Below are 16244 nucleotides of genomic sequence, written 5' to 3' on the forward strand. Positions count from 1 at the left end.
ATATTTTTATAGTTTTGATGGAAAGCGATAAATATGAATTTCAATAAAAGGGTCTTTTTCAAATTTTGAGCGGAACGTATATATGGTAACCCTATCAAAATATATTAATAAGGAATCGTAATTTTCTTCTGGCAGCACTGAGTTTCATTTTTAGTATTGCCAAGTAATTCGAGATGTCAGTTTTTAATGTATTTAAATCCAATCTAAAAAATAAATTATTAAATTATTTTCATCCTTCACCCTATGGTGTAAAGGGCACAACATCAAATCGAACTGAATTAAAAGGTTAATACTTGCAAACAAAGTTCTGCGCTGCAGATTCAGATCTAACAGTAAAATTTATCAAATTTACTTGTTTTGGATATCACTGCTATATGCTAAAAGAGATATTTGTATGCAATACCGATTTCCCTAGATAATTGTGTTCTTTTATTTTATCGTAGAGATTTTTTACAACATATGAATAAAAGCAGATAAAAAAAAACATAGCTTTGTCAATTTCAAGAACAATGAATCAAAAACGCTTCTTTCAATTTTTGTTTAAATCTCTTTCCACACACAATGATGCAAATAACACAGTATTGGATCAACATGGTATTATTTTGATCAGTATAATATAAATGCAATGTGATAGATCCTAACTTTCAGTTTTTTTTTAACCTTTTTAATATAACGCCCTTTCAGCTTGAACGGACACCCCTCCCCTCATATGTCCGTTGTATCAAGGTTTTACTGCATCTCATAAATTTATGAAGTATTTTTTAAATTTTATAAATATGTATTTCACGATTATTTATTTTTTATAATTCAAAACGCGGAAACGTCTGAAAAAAAAACGATACGTACTTGGTGCGTAGTTTTGTACAAGATTCATGCATTCAGAATTCCGAAAGGGGAAACGGACGGCGGAAAGCTCATGTTGTCTAGGGCCTTAGCCAGTCAGTTATATTGGGTATTTTAGTAACTCTCAGCATGGCAACATTATATTAAAAAATGAACGTATTTATTTGACAAGTGTTTGACAGACAACCAACAACAGAGAATACAAGTTATCCTTCGCTCGTGGTGATCGCGCGAGTCATGGTGATAACAATTATTTAATCTGTATACAAAAATAGATTTGTATACATAATTATATATTTTAGTAGTGATTAGTTTAATAGCTGTAAACCGAAAATAGGTGCTTTCTCTTACCTTTGCATCAAAAGGCAATGCTGTGATTTATAAGTAGTTCGCGCCTTATATTGTGATAGTGTGCTGGTTACATCGATTAGGCTAATTCTTGTAATATTTAAATTATAATTAAAATTAATTGATAAAGGTAATTGTTACCGTTTAGTTTAATTGAATTGCGATATGAAGTGTCCATGAGTTACGAGTAACAACAGAGTGATGGTTGTTGACTTTTAGCCTTGTGCGTGGTTATCAAATTATTTAGATTATTCTTTACTTACCGCGGCAAAATATTTAAAGTGACAAAATGGTTGAAGCGAGTAAAATGATGTTTGAACAAGCAACACAGGGGATGGAATGCTGTGATCTCATTCACCCTTGGACCAAGGGTTGCTGGAATGGGACGATATCAATGCTTTTGCATTCCATAAAGGGAAGCTACAAGTTCTACGCTGCATTATATGCGGTATGTATTTATAAAAATAATTTTAACATTGCTTAATTTTTAAATCTATCCAATATACCAGTGCTCAGCGCCCTTATCTCACCTACCTAGAATTCCTTCTTAGAATTTCGCGGCAAACCAAAAACTATACACAGGTAAAATATGTAGACCATAGAAAAATTATTTAGTTATAGTCAGGGATTTTTTTTAAATACAAAAAGGTCCCAGAACTCGCTTCAAGTCAAGCCTTTTTCACAAAAAAAAAATAGTTCATTAGAATACCGTATTTTACCATTTCAATTTATGTATTAATTTTAAATCAAACACAGATTTTTTTGAGTCTACTAAGTTGTATTTTACTAACAAAAACACATAAAAAATTATATTGTGACAATTGTTTCGATGAATTATATAAACATATATTATAATTACTTAAGAGTAAACATTGTTTTGTCCAATCGATTTTGGAAATTGAAAAAATTATTTTCTGTTAAATGGGTAAAAAAAATCCCTGATTATAATAGTAATAATAATTATTCCGTAGTAAATTTTGAAAAATAGACAATATTATGACAAATTAGTTTTCATTGTGTATTAACACTCTTCGGACGGGAAAGGTATTTCTACCCGTTCCGTCAATTGATGCTTAAGGACGGGAAGGGTATTTTTACATTCTGCGACGGCTTCATTTCAAAATTCGGAAAGAAGGAATTATCCGATGTTTTTATATGAATATTTTATACCAATCTCTTTGTTAAGGTCTTAACTATATGTAACAGCGGTCCGCAGGCGTAAAAATACAGATCTGAAATGTGTTAAATACAAAATGAAAAATTAGAAAATGTCAAATGCATTGATTTTGATACTTTTCTCCAACTGGTTTCGACAAGAACCTTGTAATCATCAGGGTTAAACATGTACTCTGTACATTATTATATTAATAATATCTCTGTATTTCTATTATAATGATATCTGTATATAATATAATTACTAGTATAATATATTAATAATACTGTTGTAAATACAATAGTATACTTATTTACCTTGTATATAGGAAGCCAAGAAGTTCGCCTCCGTAGTGTAATACTCACACCTGGTTAGATTTCCAGAGGGGACCAAATAAATATAAGTGATTTTTTCACTCTAATATTTATTCAGTATCATACTGGACTGAAGCGGAGGGCTGATCACCTTTCCTTCATGTGTTAATAATAAGATAACACTGCGTTTATATGATACAGTGCCCTATGCACCATCAGGCGCAGATAAGGGTTTATATATTTTTTAATGTATTTATTATAAGTATGTATTTTTTTGTCCGCTTCTATAGTGTAATGGTCAGCACGCTCGGCTACCATACTAGAGGTCTTGGGTTCGATTCACAGGGGGCTCAAATAAATATAAGTGATGTTTTCACTCTAATATTTATACAATATTACCCTGGACTGGTACCTGAAGTGGAGGGCTGATCACCTTTTCTTCATGTGTAAAACAATCAAGATAACACTGCATTTATATGACGCAGTGCCCTATGCACCATCGGGGTGCGGATTTGACCCCCTCCCTGGGAATCGAACCCGGGACCCCCAGAACGGTAGCCGAGCGTACTGACCATTACACTACGAAGGTGGACAAATACAAAACGAAATTTAAAAAATACTATTGTAATACTCTGCTGACACATCTTCCTTCTATCTTACCTCTGAGAATCACATGCTACCCTTCTGGCATTTCACTGTATTCAGTAGTTCAGCTGACAACTCAGAAAACTCATCATTCCCGTCCAAATGCAAAGCATTTTTTTCACTTTTATTTTCTACCAATCAATTAAATTTTATGTCTTTCAATTGACACTGCACAGCTGTCGACCATTTTGAACTATTGACCATCCTGAGATGATTGTTTCAATTGATTTGTTAGTCGGTCCATGAAGATGAATAACAGCGTCTGTCTCTACTCCATCTATTGTATAACTGTTATTCTATTTTGATTTGAATGTCCTGCTTTCCTTTTTACTGTCCAGTAATCATTTTTAACCTCTTCAATAATCACAACTAAATTAAACAGTTCTCTAATAACACATTCGAAACTTGTATTTTATGTCAATCATCTTGTTACCAAGATGAAATGTAAGATGTACCGTAGAACGGGGCTACTTGAACTTTGATGTGTTACTTGAGCCCAGTACAATAAAGAGATTTAAATCTGTATTTGGTCTACAATAATGAACGTATCGTGACAATAAGTGTCACCTGTCAGGGAAACAATGAATCATGTCGATACGTTGATTATTGTAGACCAAATACAGATCTTAATATATTTTTTGTACTGGGGTCAAGTTCTTCAAAGTTCAAGTAAAGTTCTACAGTACTATCAATTTTTTTACTAACACATTGTTGTCAGGCGCTTTTTTCATCAATCTCAGCCTTAATTAGTATACTAATAAGGGTCTTATACTAATCACAAGTAATTACAAACCCAATTCCGATCTGTACAATGTTTTTTGGCGTTTCTCGCTCTAGCAAAATTAAGCAAATAGAATGCTTATAAGCTTCACAAGCGTACAGTATGTAAAAGACGCTTTTAAACGTTTACCGCAAACATTTCAACATAGGTGAAGAAATTATAAAACATATATCGTAGTCGTACAGGAGAAAGTGACCAACTAACAAAAACAAAAATGTTCAGGGCCATTCAAGTCACCTTTGCTTGGCAAGAAAATAAACATCAATGCAGTTAGTCATTTTCAACAAGTCAATATATTATACTTCCAAGTTTAAAATCATTTGGGATTTTTTTCAGGGCAATATTAAACTAGTAAGATATCAAATAGTCAATGATCACGTTTTTATAAAAAAAAAAGCACTTGGTAACTTTCTCCTGTACGACTATGATATATCGAATTTGAAATATGGAAGTCAATAATCGCAAACATCTGTAAATTTTAACAGCAACAAAAAATATAGGATTGGCATACAGAAAATACAGTATTTTGAACATGTTTTTAAACATGTCCAAATATCTCACAGGTAATTGCTATTCTTCTTTTATATTATTTTTTACATTCAATATTTATATATATATATATATATAGATATATATATATATATATATATATATATATATATATATATATATATATATATATATATATATATATATATATATATATATATATATATATATATATATATTAAGATTTTTTTTTGTTTTGGAATTTTGTGTTTTTTTTTTTAAATAAATAATTTCATATTATTATGAAACCTATATATTTATATTAACACGTTGTCGGCGGGACACGGCATTTGCCGTTTTTTGCGGACTGTCGGTCAACTGCGGGACACGGCAAATGCCATTTTTTGTCGACTGTCGGTTATCGGCGGGAAACGGCAATATACGGGTTTGTTATCAGCGTGAAATAAAACGCGTTGAAGGGTAATCTGCTACCTGGGTGCTAGGCGACAGTCTGTTGACGTTATTTGAGATGCCTTGTCCGGATTGGCTAGTGTGTCGCTTGTAAAGGCATCGCCAGAAATCTAGAGTTTTTATGCGATCTCAATCTCCAGTTTAGTTTGAGTAATTTCATGTATTGGACTATTTTTCATACCGCTCACACTGTTTTGTTTACTGTTTGGTATTTTATTATTTGAATATATTAGCATTGTATAGGGAATGATACCTCGGAGGGGAAGACTATTTTTTAGAGTTTACAATGCTTCTAAAATTGTGAAATATGGAATACTTAATTAAAAATTATGATTATGATTTATTTTGATGATCAAATGTCAAATATGATTTCTTTGAAAATTTAGACTAGGGTCTATTGTTCGAAGCGCCCGACTACAATGTGTTAAAACATACTATGGGCTAAAAAATATGAACCAAAGACCTACCTAAAAATGTACTAGCTGTCCATACAAAATCAGGGATCAATGTCCAAATTTAACTGAACCTTTCCTAACTTCTTGACTTCATATCTTTTACACTTGTTATTGTTTTATTTACAGCAGATAATATAAATATAAGTGTGATTTCATGTAGACTAACTGTACGCAGCCACTTCATGCCGTGGCTCGCTATATTAGAATAGAAAAGAAAGGAAACTGAAAGTACACATTTGTAATATTTAAATTTTCATGTGAAGCAATGAAAAAAATAAAACATCCAAAGGATACAACATGAAAATTAAGACTTAGCTTCACACACGGTGTTTGAAAATGATGCGGAATGATGCAAAATTTCAAAGCAATTGATAAACTGGAAGGGATTTAAGACTTTTTAACGAATGACATTTTTTTGTTATTAATATTTAAAATATTAATACATATTTACCATTTACTTTGTGGTTACACTTTTTTTTTTTACATAATGTTAGTAATGTTAGTAATACGAGTATAACCAATCACCGAGATTTTTGTCTACCGGTTATGGTAGTGACATGTAGTATTGTTTGCACGCTGGTGTAGTGATATGGATGGTCCTGACGAAGAGACGGGTACGTCTCGAAGCCGGTAGACAAAAATCTCGGTGAGTGGTTATATACTCACATTACTAACATTTTTGCAAAAAAAAGTTTAAAAGTTAACTTTTTTATTTATATACATACATTGGAACACTGCAAAAAAATAAGATAAATTGAGAAAGGTGTATTGAGATAGGCATGTGAATCGAATGAGTAAAGAAAAGTAAATCAAGTTTATGAGGCGAATGTGGTTAGTTATAGAAGCAGGGGAAGATCTAGGAAAAATTGGCATGATCAAGTATTTCAAATACTTGAAAGTGGTCAGGTCTGGGTTCGGAATAATCGGCGGGTATGTATAAGAAGATGCATGAATGTGGAAGAGGCGAATATTATTTGCAAATACAGATTGGGGTGGCGTTCTATTTATATTATGTTCTATTTATCTGCCTACCCCTGCGTTGAAGCGGCGCGATTGTTAGATAGTTATTTAATTAGGAACATGATTTTCGCGATATTCGAAATTGACATTTCAGATGGAGAACGACATTTTCATAAATTAGCACATTTTCATAAATTACTATTCAAACTTTAAACAGTGATATTATGATAGTGAATTAAATCGGAACATTCAATTAAGAAAGTAAAGGTCAATAAACAAATTTAGGTACAAAGGTTAATTGGCTTATGAGGCTATAAATAAATCAGTGTTGCATGACCAATAAAAAAATGGACATCGTAGTCTCTTCAGATTTTTATAGTTCCTACCTACGACTAACTAATTATCATGTCATCTCCTTCATATACAACAGTGTTTCCCAACCTTATTTGTACCATGCCCCACTTTAACGAATCAAACATCTCCACGCCCCCCCTATAATTTTTTTTTATTAAAAAAATTCACACATTACACAAAAAATTAATATCTTGATAGTGATAATTATATAACTTTGATTATTTACTTTCGATAACTATTGGAAAATTGGATAAATGATAACATTTTACCAGGTAGCCGAATGGCGCAATGAAGCGGCCAGTCGCAAAGGTCGCAGGTTCGATCATTTTAATTAGAATTCATTGATCCGGTGAGCTGATTGACAGAGAAACTCAATTTTTTGTGATGCAATCGAATCATGGTGCAGTTAGAAATTTAAAATTAAATTTTCCAGCTCAGATGTTTGGTTAAGAGTGCACTCTCAAATATATAAAGTTAGTACACGACCGGCTGCGCGAAAAAACCGGGCAATAAAAAGGATTTTTTTTTGCAAAAAAGTCTTCCATACTTACGTACATGTGAGAATAAATCTCTGTATTAAAACGTTTTAATATTACGTAATGCGTGTTGTGTCGGTTCATTAATATTTTTTTGATTTTTCCTTAAAGTTATTATTATTGATGACTACATTAAACCTTCGGATCACTAACAATTTTTTTTCTTAATATATTTATAAAAAAATATTTTTCACATTTTTCCTCCATTTTTCATGGAACTTAATCACCTTAATTTCGCAATATATTGTGTTATATCTCTCACTCCTTTCAACAACGTCAAATATAAAAAAAAAACTTGATTTTTCAGGAGATCGTTTTTAAAGTTAAAAAATATAATAAAATGTATTAAAAATAAATATCAAGCCACTTATTGAACTTTTTACTGTGCAACAGATCTTTTTAGGTAAAACCTGAAGGTTTTTTCTCCATTTGAAAAATATCTAGTTTATTTAAAAAGATAATTAAACAATAGCTTTTGTTCAAAATGCAAAAACAACACTTTCTGCCCTGTAATGGGTAAATATTAAGTTAAAAATATGCTGCTTTTGCTGGGATATAGTACATTTTCTGGACATCCCAAAAGCATGCACAACTGAAAATGAATGATTTTCGATATATGACGTTGTTGAAAGAAGTGAGCGACGCGATAAGTATATACTATTTTTATTTCATTTTCATAATAAAATAATTTGTATGTCATGTATAATTAAAATAAGTTTATAACCTTTATAAAATGTTAGCCAATGAACAAGTCAATCACACACCTGCGAAGTACTCGATTATAATTTTAAAAGTTAGATTATTCTAGTGATAGAAATTCGTTTTAATTTCTACTACTACTGCTACCACCATCACGCCGTTTCCCCGCAGGGGTAGGCAGAGAGGATGGAACGCCACACTCTTCTGTCCTGACATACACTCCTCGCCTCCTTCACATCCATACATCTAGTCATACATGCCTCCGATTACGCAGACTTTTGACACCGCAAGATTTTAGGTTCTGATTGATCTGATCGTGCCAAGTCTTTTTCGGTCGTCCTCGTTCTGTTTTCCGTTTTAATTTCTTTTGTATTTAAATATATTTATACGATAAAAATTAATAAATTAAAGGTCACAAAATATCAAACGTAAACATGACTTACATAAAAATTAAGCGAGATAAGATAAACACATTATTCCGTTAATAAATACTTAATATAAATAATAAATAATATCATTGGTAAACGCAGTAAGTACAATACATACTTACAACATTTTGAGTGTGTCCAAATACTTGTTCACAACATCTGGATTATCTCCAATTACTGGAGTTATTTTCATATTATCACTTAAACCAGCCTATGACGGTCGTCAGCCCCGTAAATGCCCAGACTTCCATATTCTTCTTCATCTTTGATGAGATGTTAAAAAAACAATACATACTTATTACATAAATATTATTATCTCTTTTGTAGCATATTTTTTCATATTGGCTACCTTTACACAAACCCAAATAAAAAGTTATTTTTTAAAAATCATGTCTTTTTTTCTTCTTGTTTATTGAATGAAGTAGTAGCAATTGTTTTTTTTACGCTTACGCTTAGTCGCGTAAAATCACGCAGTAAAGAATGTACGTGTAAAGGGATATTTTATATATAAGTACATATAAAAACTTCTTGCTTCTGCAAGGGTCACAACCCTCAGCAATGAGGATTAAGACGGAGAAGAACATATAAAAACATACACACAGAATAAATAATACAAAAAATATATATGACATCATTCATAAACATAAACAATATTAATATCTATTTTTTTTATTAATTTTGCGTTTAATTTGTAGAACTCCATTTTAATTTATGTTTTTATTGTTAAATCAAACACAATTTTTTTAAATCTACTAAGTTTTATTTGTGCTATTATTTGTCCGCCTCCGTAGTGTAATGGTCAGCACGCTCGGCTACCGTTCTGGAGGTCCCGGGTTCGATTCCCAGGGGGGTCAAATGAATATTAGTGATTTTTCACTGTAATATTTATTAATATTACCCTGGAATGGTACCTGAAGCGGAGGGCTGATCACCTTTCCTTCATGTGTAAACGATCAATTTAACATTGCGTTTATATGAAGCAGTGCCCTATGCACCATTGGGGTGCAGATAAGGGTTTTATTATTAATTATTATTAAGTTTTATTTTATTACACTTAAAAATTATATTGTGACAATTGTTTCGCCTAGGTATTGCATTTTCGTTTCGTATAGACATTCTTTTGAAAATGCCATAACTATGCGAAACAATTGTCACTATATTAATTATTATGTGTTTTTTTTTAACAATAAAAATACGACTTAGTAGACTCGAAAAATCTTTTGATGTAACTATTAATACATTTAAAAAATATTACTGTCTATCAGAACAATCCTAACTGTCCATCAAGCCTCATCCCTTAGTTTTTCCCTCTACCTCCTTCTCTTAACTCCCTTTTTCCTTTGCCTTTCCTATAATCATAAATTTGCAATTCTCATAAATATTTATTAAAATATAAAGTAGTTGTTTAAATAATACAGCAGTAATTTGTATTTTTTTTAATGTTCAAGCACTATCTACCCTCTGATTGCAAACAGATATCGCTCACTCCTTCCAAGAACGTCATAAATCAAAAATCGTCAATTTTCATTTGTGCATGTTTTCGGAATCCCCAGAAAATGTACTATAACCCAGAAAAAGAGGCATATTTTTAACTTAATATTTACCCGCTACAGGGCAGAAAATGTTGTTTTTGCATTTTGAAGAAAAGGTATTGTTTAATTATTTTTTTAAATATACTAAATATTTTTCGAATGGAGAAAATACCTTCAGGTTTTACCTAGAAAGATCTGTTGCAAAGTAAAAAGTTCAATAAGTGGCTTGATATTTATTTTTAATACATTGTGTTATATTTTTAAACTTTAAAAACGTTCTCCTAAAAAATCTAGTTTTTTGATTTATGACGTTCTTGAAAGGATGAGCGATATGGTATCAAACGTTTTGACCAATATCACAAGTCTGTTTTTGGTTGGTTGGAAGATTTTGCCATTTTAGCAATAAGCCCGCCAGTATACTTATTTCTTTTCTGTACATGAAGTTTAAATAAATAAACAAACAATGAGTGTAAGTCCCTCTCCAAGCACAAGAGCTTAGTCTCTTTTTGAACAGGAACAGCGTGACTGTACGCTACTGGTGTATACATAGTAGTATTTATATATGTAGGTAATAAAAATATATGAATAAGTATGTGTATTCCGTTTGTAGTTTGACCTATAATCCTTTTTGTTCAATTGTCAAGATAATATGAATATTAATCAATTAGCACGATTATTTTAAATTATTTTTAATTTTCATTATCTTACAATTTTATCTGGTGTTGAAAAACGAATGATAAAATAATGTTTTTTTCATATTATTTTTTGACATCTCATCAAAGATGAAGAAGAACATGGAAGTCTGGGCATTTACGGAGCTGACGACCGTCATAGGCTGGTTTAAGTGATCACTTTACACACGTGTATCATTCAACAATTCTACCCATTATTGACGACCACACCACTCGAATTCTTGGAAGTTTTATATATATATATGAACCAATTTTGAAATATTGTTCTTGAATCACTAGAACTTCACTAGAGACATCTATTGGTGCCAGGTGGTATTAGAGCCATCTTAAACCAGCCTATGACGGTCATCAGCCCCGTAAATGCCCAGACTTCCATATTCTTCTTAATCTTTGATGAGATGTCAAAAAATAATATTTTAAAATATGCAATCACGTTATATAATATGTTACCTGGGCTTAACCCTTTCTCATCCAAATTTATTCCTACCTATGGATATAAAAAATATTTGACACTTCAAAGTGTGTACTGATAATATTTGAACTTTTTAAAAAAACAAATATTTTTCTTGTAATTTAGAAGTTATTTAACTTTTTTTTTTAAACAACACTGGCTCTGAGAGGTAACAAAACTAGTAGTATGGAGATAAATGAAATATTTTTCCGAAAATGTTGCGGGCTTTTGATTATTATTTATTTACATTTTCTTAATATATACCCAGATTTACGAACAATGATTAGGACACGCTCAAAGTGTTGCATACATATATCGCTCACTCCTTTCAAGAACGTCATAAATAAAAAAAAATCGTCAATTTTCAGTTGTGCATGTTTTCAGAATGCCCAGAAAATGTACTATATCCCAGCAAAAGCGGAATTTTAACTAAATATTTACCCGCAACAGGGCAGAAACGGTTGTTTTTGCATTTTGAAGAAAAGGTATTGTTTTTTTTTTTTTTAAATGAACTAAATATTTTTCAAATGGAAAAAAAACCTTCAGGTTTTACCATAAAAGATCTGTTGCACAGTAAAAAGATCAATAAGTGGCTTGATATTCATTTTTAATACATTTCATTTTATTCTCAAACTTTAAAAACGATCTCCTGGAAAATCAAGTTTTTTGATTTATGACGTTCTTGAAAGGAGTGAGCGATATAACACAATATATTGCGAAATTAAGGTGATTAAGTTCCATGAAACATGGAGGAAAAATGTGAAAAATATTTTTTTATAAATATATTAAGAAAAAAAATTGTTAGTGATCCGCCTTCGGATTTTAATGTGGTCATCAATAATAATAACTTCAAGGAAAAATCAAAAAAACATTAATGAACCGACACAACACGCATTACGTAATATTAAAACGTTTTAATACAGAGATTGTATGATGTGTGATATATGTTCGAATAGTGAAACAAGAAAGGAATGCAAAACTGAGATAAGCATTATCAATAAAATTAAAAAAGGTGTGTTGAGATGGTTTGGACATGTAGAACGAATGAGTGAGGAAAGAACGGTAAAACAAATTTACGAGGCGAATGTAATTGGGAAAAGAAGCAGAGGAAGACCGAGAAAAACATGGCACGATCAGTTATGCCAAATACTTGAAAGTGGTCAGGTTAGGAGTCGTAATAATCGGCGGGTATGTATGAGGAGATGCATGAACGTGGAAGAGGCGAATAATGTTTGCAAAGACAGAGTGGTGTGGCGTTCTATTCTCTCTGCCTACCCCTGCGGAAGTGGCGTGATGGTTAGTTAGTTAGTTTTTAATACAGAGATTTATTCTCACATGTACATACGTAAGTATGGAAAAAAAATCTGAAGACTTTTTTTGCAAAAAAAATCCTTTTCATTGTCCGGTTTTTTCGCGCAGCCGGTCGTGTACTAACTTTATATATTTGAGAGTACACTCTAAACCAAACATCTAAGCTGGAAAATTTAATTTTAAATTCCTAACTGCACCATGATTCGATTGCATCACAAAAAATTGGGTTTCTCTGTCAATCAGCTCACCGGATCAATGAATTCTAATTAAAATGATCGAACCTGCGACCTTTGCGACTGGCCGCTTCATTGCGCCATTCGGCTACCTGGTAAAATGTTATCATTTATCCAATTTTCCAATAGTTATCGAAAGTAAATAATCAAAGTTATATAATTATCACTATCAAGATATTCATTTTTTAAGTATTTATTTTTATGTCGTTTAAAATTGGAATGATGGATTATGTAATAGAAATAATTACTACACGTGCATGTATTATTAACGTTGAAATCTCAAACGTTTGAATTCAGAACGCGACCGGCGCGCTAGGGGCCAGACGTGTTTCCCCGCACATTTTTTTTTAGGAATATATTTAGGTTTATTTATCGTATATTGGGCCTTTTCGTGGACTTATCGTAATCAAAGGGTTTAGGGAGGCAGAGTGATTGGCCCAGCGCTCCCGAGGCCTGAGGTCCGAGGGCCCCTCAACAGGTCGGCTCAACCTTGTTTCCCGCTTTGTCTGGCCTCTCTTCACCAACCTGCTTGGCATGGGAGACCCTTCTGGTAGTTAGACTACCGCCATAGCCTGGTGAATCACTGAGGCACGCAAGCCCCCTCACCGCGACAAGGTGGGGATCAAGAGGGGGAAGATCACAAGGCATCAGGTTCGCGCCGCCCAGGACGACCATTGCTGACAATTCGTCGGCAGTTCTCGTCAGAACTTCGCGACGCGGATCTGACTTGGGAGGATGCAAGGGAGCTGGCAGCTGACAGAAAAGCCTGGAGACAGTTTGTGGACTCCATATGCTCCACCTAGGGAGCGGATATGGTTATTATTATATTGGGCCTTAAATAGTACTCATGCGTTTTTTTAAAAACCTTTGAACATTTTGTGAGTAAATCCATAATTAAATAGTTAAGTACCTACCCGACCCAGTTTCTCCAGGGTATGCTTGGCTACAATAGTTTAGAGACTAGAAGGAACGTGTATTTAATTACGCATTTTTATCGATTGTTGCGCGGTATGATCGATAATCCTGAAATTATCCGGAGCATTGGTCTGTATGTTCCCGACAGTTACCTAAGACAGCGTCGGCATAGATTGTTTCACATTCCTATACACAGGACCAACCTGCCGATGGTTATGCCTGTAGGAAGAGCTACCGCTATGTTGAACAATATCACATTGGATATTGATCTGTTCCATGTGTCCGAAAGAGTTTTCCGAAGCGGGATTCTTCTACACCTTTAAGTCTTCTTGCTTACTTTTACTTTTAATATATATGCCTTGAATATTGTTTGTTATGTATATATTATTTTTTTATTGAATAAATTGAAAAAAAAGTATATTACATATGCATAGTTTTTGCTTCATAGAGGATATCTCCTAGAGGTTTGGAATAAAGATATTCGTTAGTTCAAAATCTAAAATCTCCTACAGTTATTCACCGATTGCTTTGAAATTTAAATTTATTTTATTTTTCATTCATTCAAACCCTTATCCGCATCCCAATGGTGCATAGGGCACTGCATCATATAAACGCAGTGTTATCTTCACCGTTAACACATGAAGGAAAGGTGATCAGCCCTCCGCTTCAGGTACCAGTCCGGGGTGATATTGAATAAATATTAGAGTGAAAAAAATCACTTATATTTATTTTACCCCCCTGGGAATCGAACCCGGGACCTCCAGAACGGTAGCCGAGCGTGCTGACCGTTACACTACGGAGGCGGACAAATTATTTTATTTTACTAGCATTTAATTTAATATCATGTAGTTTTGTGCCACCCTATACTGGAGTTGTATTGATTAGCTGCAGTGCAGAGGTTTTTTGATCAGTCTTGGCTTCCTTTAAAAAAAAACAGGATGAACTACGTAATAGAACCTGTTCCATAATACCATACATTATTTTTATAATACGGTTAACGTCTATAATAAGTAATTTATAAAACATATTTCATGTTGCTTTTAAATGTGTATGCTTTGAATATAATGAACTGAATGTGTATAATATATAATATATTCATGTTTGAAGGATGAAGCGTCATGCACGCTTGAAAATTAATGATATTATTTACGCTGCTATTTCTAAGATGTGCTAAGTCCACATTACCCAACTTTGAAATTCATTAAAAAAACTTTTAATTTAAATGTTTTTTATTAAATGCTTTTCATTTACATAAAAAAAGGATTTACTCGTACACATCGATAGTCATGTAACAAGAAATTATATTTCTTCTATTTCTAAGATGTGCTAAGTCCACATTACCTAACTTTGAAATTCATTAAAAAAACTTTTTATTAGAATGTTTTTTATTAAATGCTTTTTATATACATAAAATAAAGCATTTACTCGTACACATCGATAGTCATGTGACAAGAAATTATATGTGTGTATATTTTACATCTAACGATCATATATTCCAAAAAGTTGTATTTTTTATTTTTTATAAATTATATGTTTTGATAAAAAGATACTTATTTTGTTATAAAGGAAGTTTTTTTAAAAGAAATTTAAACGATATACAATTCGATTAAAAGATATCTTCATAAACATATATATATATATATATATATATATATATATATATATATATATATATATATATATATATATATATATATATATATATATATATATATATATATATATATATATATATATATATATATATATATATATATATATATATATATATATATATATATATATATATATATATATATATATATATATATATATATATATATATATATATATATATATATATATATATATATATATATATATATATATATATATATATATATATATATATATATATATATATATATATATATATATATATATATATATATATATATATATATATATATATATATATATATATATATATATATATATATATATATATATATATATATATATATATATATATATATATATATATATATATATATATATATATATATATATATATATATATATATATATATATATATATATATATATATATATATATATATATATATATATATATATATATATATATATATATATATATATATATATATATATATATATATATATATATATATATATATATATATATATATATATATATATATATATATATGTAATAAAATACCTAGGTACCTACCTATACATTTTATTAAGTACTTACAAATAGTACCTACATAAAACAGTTCTACCACCAGATGTCGCATGCGTCGCACAGAATTAAACAAAAGAGATCCGATAGAAAAAATATAATATTATTAATTGTCAGAATCAGATAGATATAAAAATTATTGTAAAGATAAATTAAGAATAAACTTTTATTGTCGTTTCTTTAATTACAAAGCAACACATTGTTTATTTTATTATTATACACCCACTTTACATATTATTTACACCCAATTTATAAAGAAAAGTATTACCACGTTATATATATATATACATATTTTGAACAAATCTTATTTTTTGATAAAAAAATTGTACGTTTTCATAAGTTTTGGTGTATTTTGATAAAAAGGAAAGTATTTGAGAAAGAATTTTTTT

At 30.8% G+C, this 16244-nt stretch overlaps 1 protein-coding gene across 1 annotated transcript in view; it reads left to right on the top strand.

Annotated features, from left to right (window-relative positions):
* The first annotated feature begins 982 nt into the window (after positions 1 to 982).
* Positions 983 to 16244, top strand: part of LOC148301976 (transmembrane protein 135-like) — a 32188-nt gene continuing 16926 nt past the window's right edge. Inside the window, exon 1 of the mRNA XM_088272373.1 lies at positions 983 to 1639. Coding sequence (XP_088128499.1) covers positions 1481 to 1639 — 159 coding nt within the window. The 5' untranslated portion in view covers positions 983 to 1480. The remainder of the gene's footprint in view (positions 1640 to 16244) is intronic.

This window comes from Brachycentrus maculatus, unplaced genomic scaffold (assembly GCF_059751285.1).
Source record: "Brachycentrus maculatus isolate JH-2025_06_01 unplaced genomic scaffold, ASM5975128v1 h1tg000495l, whole genome shotgun sequence".
NCBI lineage: Eukaryota > Metazoa > Arthropoda > Insecta > Trichoptera > Brachycentridae > Brachycentrus > Brachycentrus maculatus.